The sequence below is a fragment of the Brachycentrus maculatus genome, unplaced genomic scaffold (genome assembly GCF_059751285.1).
Source record: "Brachycentrus maculatus isolate JH-2025_06_01 unplaced genomic scaffold, ASM5975128v1 h1tg000190l, whole genome shotgun sequence".
In the NCBI taxonomy this organism is placed as follows: domain Eukaryota; kingdom Metazoa; phylum Arthropoda; class Insecta; order Trichoptera; family Brachycentridae; genus Brachycentrus; species Brachycentrus maculatus.
In genome coordinates this window covers 1,982,501-1,989,452 of record NW_028280941.1, presented here as the reverse complement: position 1 = coordinate 1,989,452, position 6,952 = coordinate 1,982,501, and the positions used below count along the sequence as shown (strand labels likewise).

Sequence of the window (6,952 nt, the reverse complement as noted above, 5' to 3'; positions counted from 1 at the left end):
TTTTTTTTTTTTGTGTCTGTCTGATGATGTCGGTAACGACGAAACCCGGTCGCTGGTCAAATAAAAAAGTGGAAAAGCTAAAAATATTGGTTTTAATCTAATAATAAAATAAAAATGCAATTCCATCACGAAGTGTCAGTGGATAATATAAATCTATTACGAAATAATTATTAGATATGTAAACAAATTATTTAAACTCTTAATATTTCTCTTTGATTTAGATTTATTAAACAACAGTTGTAACAAAAAATACAGAAAAACAACCTAACATCACTGAAGTGCCAGTTGTTTTTATTTTATTTTTGTTATTTTTCACAAACTAAAACGAAAATGTACATGGTAATTGGAAGAGAAGCCTTATATCGTAGTCGTACAGGAGAAAGTGACCATCTAACAAAACGTAAAATGTTCAGGAGGGCCATTTAAGTCACGTTTTATTTTGTTGTCGGGTATGTATGAGGAGATGCATGAACGTGGAAGAGGCGAAGAATGTTTGCAAAGACAGAGTGGTGTGACGTTCTATTCTCTCTGCCTACCCCTGCGGGGAAGTGGCGTGATGGTTAGTTAGTTAGTTTTAACTTTTATTCTAACATTTATACATTTTATAAAACAAACATAGACTTACCGGATTTTCGGCCGTTATTTCAGGGTTTGTCGTGATGAATCCAAACCATAATAGCCACAGGGCATTGTTGACAGCAAATGAAGCAAACAGGTTAATATGGAGAGTGATGCGCGCACATCGAAGTGATCTGGAACAAACAACATTTGTTGACTACTATCATAATATATGCACACACACATACTAGTATATACGAAAACACAATAAAATGATATAAAGAAAAAATACTTTATTATATTCTCGAAAAAATAAATTGAACATTTTTTCAACTGATTTAAAGAATTACTAGACTCTTGTATACTACTACTAAACTCTTGTATACAATTGGAATACATATTTTGAATATTGAAAGCATTAACTTTGTGGATCATTTCATTCAAACCCTTATCCGCACCCCAATGGTGCATAGGGCACTGCAGCATACAAACGCAGTGTTATCTTGATCGTTAAAACATGAAGGAAAGGCGATCAGCCCTCCGCTTCAGGTACCAGTCCAGGGTAATATGTCATAAATATTAGAGTGAAAAAAACACTTATATTTATTTGACCCCCCTAGGAATCGAACCCGGGACCTCCAGAACGGTAACCGAGCGTGCTGACCATTACACTACGGAGGCGGACATGTGGATCATAGTGATATATTATTTTGAGAAATAAAAAGACTTTGTTTTTTGATCCTTTCACATTTTTATTAACAACCAACTAGTTTCGGCAAACAACCTGTTGCCGTCTTCTGGGTTTAATTTAGTCATAAATTGATGGAAAAGCAGGTTGTTGCCGAAACAAGTTGGTTGTTAATAAAAATGTGAGTGGATCAAAACAAAGTATCCTTATTTCTCAAAATAATATAATTGGAATACAATTCACCAGTTTAGGCACCATTACTGGATTCATTCATAGTAATAAAATAATAGTAATAATAAAATTTTGAAGGATGTTAAATTCAAAATAAATTCATATGGGGATTGTTTGCATTATAATCCATTGCTTTGTTTACTAAATTTAATAAAATTGAGTGATAAGAGAAAACTATTTGATGGATTTTTTAATTTTTTAATTTCAAATAATATTTCAGACTGTCCTTTGATATTGCAAATGATAAATATTTACGCCCCAACCAGAAATATGAGAAACCGTCAAATATTTTACTGTAATAACAGCCGGACAGTGTCTGGATTCAATACTCCTATACACCGAATACAAAACCTCGGCAATGATTTCGCGGACTATATCCATATCTGGAATATGTCACTGCATACCTTACATACTTAATAATCACAATATATGGGGCTAATTCCTTTTTTTTGTTTTATGTTTATCCTAGTTTTGGTAAATACTTTTCAAACGAATAATATTCTTAAAAAGATAAAACGTATTATCTTATCATAAAGTATACAATTTGTAATATATTATGTACAAATTGGCTACAGACGTTCATAAAGGAGAAATAAAATAAAATAAAAATATTAAGTGTAAGCCCCTCTCTAAGCAGAAAAGCTTAGTTTTTTTAGAGTTATCTAATTTAATATTTTCTATTAATTTTCGTGCACTGTTTGAATATCTACCATATGTTTCAGTGATTGAACTCCGATTGTATTCAGTCTACTTGCGTGCTTTTTTAAATATAAGTTTTACTTCGAGAATACCAGTTTTTATTCAAATCTGATGTAACACGTGATTTAATGCATCCTGCATCATTTTCAAACACCATAGATAAAAAAGTGGTATTAACCAAGTAAAACTCAAAGTAAAAATGGAAAGATTACTGGGAAGTGACTGCCAATTCAATTAATGAAAGTACTTTAATCCTTCCTATGCAGAATCCACGCTTAGCATTCATTTATTAGAGTAGACTTTGTTGAGCTTTACTTTGTGACGTAATGAGAACTTAAAAAATGACAATCTGACAGAGAACGGTAGTTACTGGCTTTAGATTGGCCATGTGAACGATGACGTTATTATTTCGCAATGGATCTTTGTCAGACGGGAGGAATATCTAATCTAACATACTCAACCTTAAATGATTGTGTTTTTGTTTATAACAGCCGATATAATTAATATTTTCATTTCCCATTTTCTTTTGGAAAATTCGCCTTCGAAAAAACGTTATATTCGTAAGTTGGAACAGAAACGATGGAGTTATTTTAATATTGGTAAAATTGCTAAATTATTGGCGGCTCTATTTGTTAATGTCCATGGTCAACCCTCCCACCCCCCACCCCTCCCCTTATATTTTTATAACACAAATGGTAGTGTAGTGGCAAACAAACAATCCATATTACTACAATAAACCATGTGATGTCATAAAACGTTCGATGACGGAAATTTGATGACGTATTTGAACTCGCGGTTTCTGTTTTATTCAAATAGCTAAAGTTTAAACTTTTATATCTCCCTTAGTTCCCTACAGATTTCAATAAGAATGTTATTGATAGTCTTGTGATTTTTCAAATTAATTTATTAGCCAATAATCCAACATCCTGACAAAAGCCTATTGATGAAGATCTATAAAATATTGTACTAATTTACAAACCCTCTATGGACTTTGTGGGCAGACAAAGGCACGTCGGACCGGTGTGGGTCCATTAACATTCATTAGATGTCGCTAGTGCAGCGCGGTTTGCAAGCAAATAATGACTTTCATACATACTGGAGCATCCGCTTAGATGCAATCACGAACCGGAATATCAGAGATGATAAAAGATAAAACAAAATTGAGAACAAAAATGGGTTAAAAATACGATGTTTTTTATATCTGTCATTTGATTACCTTAAATTTGGCATTGGCAGATACTAGATTTGATACTCTCATCTCATTTCCTTATCTAATTAAAAACATTTGTTCTTTTTCAAAACACGTAGTAACAAACAATAAATATGGGAGTCGAACACTGCAATATATCGTTCCGAACATTTTTAATTTGTTGCCGACGGATGTTAGAGGTCAAAATAAAATATGGAACAAAAGCAAAATAAAGGAATGGATAAATGACCATGAGTTAATTTTATTAAAATTGTAAAATGTTTATATTCTTAATTTTTCTCTCTTTTCTGTGTGTATATTAGGTTACAATCGTTAAAAACAAATTAAAATGTATTAAAAAAGAACTCCACTGACAAGACACAAAAGGTGGCTTGGTGGGTCTCTGCAAAAAAAAAAGTTCTAAATATGTATAAATTGTGAATTAAATAAATGTATACAAATAAAAAAAAATGTATTAAATGTTAAATCAAATACTGATTTTTTGACTATATTTAGTTGTATTTTATTATTAAAAAAAAACACTAAAAATATAATTTAAATTTTGTGACAATTGTTTCTCCTAGTTATGGCATTTTTAAACATACGTTTTTAAAAATAAAATACAACTTACTTGACTCAAAAAACCAGTGTTTGATTTAACAGTGTATACATAAATTAAAATGGAGTTCTACAAATTAAACGCCAAATCTTTAAATACACATAGTAATATTGAAAATATCCTCTAATATCCTGATCTGATTTCAAGAAATTTGGTCTTTCTCAGAACACATAGTAACATTGAAAGCTCCCTTCTAAACATTGATTCGATTTGAAGACAGAGGGTATATTTGATTTGTCTCTCCCATGTCCTGGCCTACTTTAGTGACATTTGGTCTATATCAGAACACATAGTAACATAGAAAACTTCTTTTCATATCCTTTCTCAGAACACATAGTAACATTGAAAGCTCTCCTCTTTACCCTGATCAGATTTGAAGACAGTTGTTCTCTCTCAGATAATATTGAAAACATCTTCCTACATCAGGATATAATTGAAAACATTTGGTCCATACCAGATCAAAAACATAGTAACATTGAATGTTCCCTTTTATTTTCTGATCTTATTTGAAAACATTTGTTCTTTCTCACATCCACTATTCAAAATATAAAAAAAGTGTGTAATGAACTGTTTTAACATTTATTTAATTTATTTCTACCAAACATTTTTCTTAAATTCTACAATAATATGCATTAGCAGGGTTTTTTCTGAGATGAATGATGAAATGTCTTTGTAATATTATTAGATAAATTTATGTATTAATTTTACATCAAACACAGATTTTTGAGTCTACTAAGTTGTATTTTATTAACAAAAACACATAAAAAATTATATTGTGACAATTGTTTCGCCTTGTTAGGGCATTATCAAACGAATGTGAAGATCAAATGGACTACGGTCCTTATGTAGCTATACAATTCTAAGTGACAGTTTTAACACGTGCAGCAATAATTTATGGGAGACAACAGTAGCTAATGGGGGGTTTTTGTTAATAAAATACAACTTAGTAGACTCAAAAAATCTGTGTTTGATTTAAAATTAATACATAAATTAAAATGGAGTTCTACAAATTAAACGCCAAATCAATAAATAAATTAGATAAATTGTTTGGTGGTTAATGATCTATCACGAGTCGTGTTTGAAGTCATACATCTGAAAAAACTGGTCTCAATTGGTCCGCGATCCATGATTTGTCTTTCCTGCTCCAGACTGTTCCTTTATACTATAGAGTCTTACCAACATCCGGTCCGCTCCGGAAATACTAAGTGGTGTTCTAATATATGAAGATAACTTGAAGGCTGTGGTGTGTTTATACGTGGCGTGAATTATGTATTTGAATACCTACTGAAAGCTTATTGAGCTCATGTTTTCAATTAAATTCTGTCTTTTAGGTGTAGCTTTAAAAAGTTATACGTGTTCTAATGCAATAATTGCCTCTAGATGGTACAAATGCATTGAACGATAGACGGGCAGCATCAACTGAAGGAATGTGTATTTGATTACGCATTTATATCGATTGTTGCGCGGTATGATCGATAATCCTGAAATTATCCGGAGCATTGGTCTGTATGTTCCCGATAGTTACCTAAGACAGCGTCGACATAGATTGTTTCACATTCCTATACACAGGACCAACCTGCCGATGGTTATGCCTGTAGGAATAGGTACCGCTATGTTAAACAATATCACATTGGATATTGATATGTTCCACGTGTCCGAAGGAGTTTTCCGAAGCTTACTTTAATTTTACTTGCTTATTTTTAATATATACGCCTTGAATATTATTTGTTATATATATATATATATATATATATATATATATATATATATATATATATATATATATATATATATATATATATATATATATATATATATATATATATATATATATATATATATATATATATATATATATATATATATATATATATATATATATATATATATGTTTAGTTTTTAAATTAATTGTTGTTGTTGAAAACTGGTAAATTCTTAATATAAAAAACTCAGAAAATACTCACTTAAAATATGTGAAGAGTGCTAGGGAGAGAAGCAAAGCCACCAGTGATATCGCATATCCGAATTGATATACAGACACCACTAATTGTCTCATCTGTAAAGCAAAAACAAACAAAAATACATTAAAAATTTAATTAAATATCAGGAGATCAGAACCATTAAGAAATACGAATGCTAAGATGGCCAGCTGGAGTGTCCCTTAGAGACAAAATAAAGAGTTCACGCATTCGTGAAGTCGGTTTGAAACTGACATCAAGGCAAATACGACGTAGAGAACATGAATATATCGTAAACCAGGCGATCGCTATGGATCTTCCTCGAAAGGCATCCTAGAGGAAGACCGAAAAATTCATGGATACTACACAAAGATAATATGATTCGAAGACATGACCTAGGTGACGTTGTAAATGATAGAAGGATCTACAGCCTGAGGACGAGGAGATCTGACCGTAAGAGTCTACAAAAACAAAATCTAACTAACTTATTAAGTAACTACAAACGCCGCTTCCCCGAAGAAGTAGAGAGAGAGAACAGAACGCCACATCAATCTGCCTTTGCAAACAATCTTCAACCCCTTTCAAGTCTTTCTGCGTTATTCGTCTCATAAATTTGTTATACCGTTCTTTCCGCACTCATTCGTTCCACATGTCCAAACGATCTCAACACTAACTCACTAAAGTAACTAACCATCAAGCCGCTTCCCCGCAGGGGTAGGCAGAGAGAATCTAACGCCACACCACTCTGTCTTTGCAAACATTCTCCGCCTCTTTTACGTTCATGCATCTCCCCTTACATACTCGACGATTATAACGACTCCTGATCCGGCCGCTTTCAAGTATTTGACATACCTGATTGTGCCAAGTTTTCCTCGGTCTTCCTCGTCAAAAATGACTAACCACAAAATAAATGCTTTAAATATTAATAATATAAGTTTTCTCAAGTTTCCAAGTTTCAAGTTTTCATGTCAACACACCTTTCTTAATTTTATTTTTGATTTTATTTCACA

General features: G+C 31.9%; 1 protein-coding gene across 1 annotated transcript in view; it reads right to left on the bottom strand.

Annotated features, from left to right (window-relative positions):
- Window positions 1–555: 555 nt before the first annotated feature.
- The window catches only part of LOC148307782 (calcitonin gene-related peptide type 1 receptor-like), a 151,733-nt gene continuing 145,336 nt past the window's right edge, over window positions 556–6,952 (bottom strand). Inside the window, exons 5-6 of the mRNA XM_088262881.1 lie at window positions 5,949–6,040; window positions 556–752 (exon numbers count right to left, since the gene is read on the bottom strand). Of these exons, the coding sequence (XP_088119007.1) occupies window positions 587–752; window positions 5,949–6,040 (258 nt within the window). The 3' untranslated portion in view covers window positions 556–586. The remainder of the gene's footprint in view (window positions 753–5,948; window positions 6,041–6,952) is intronic.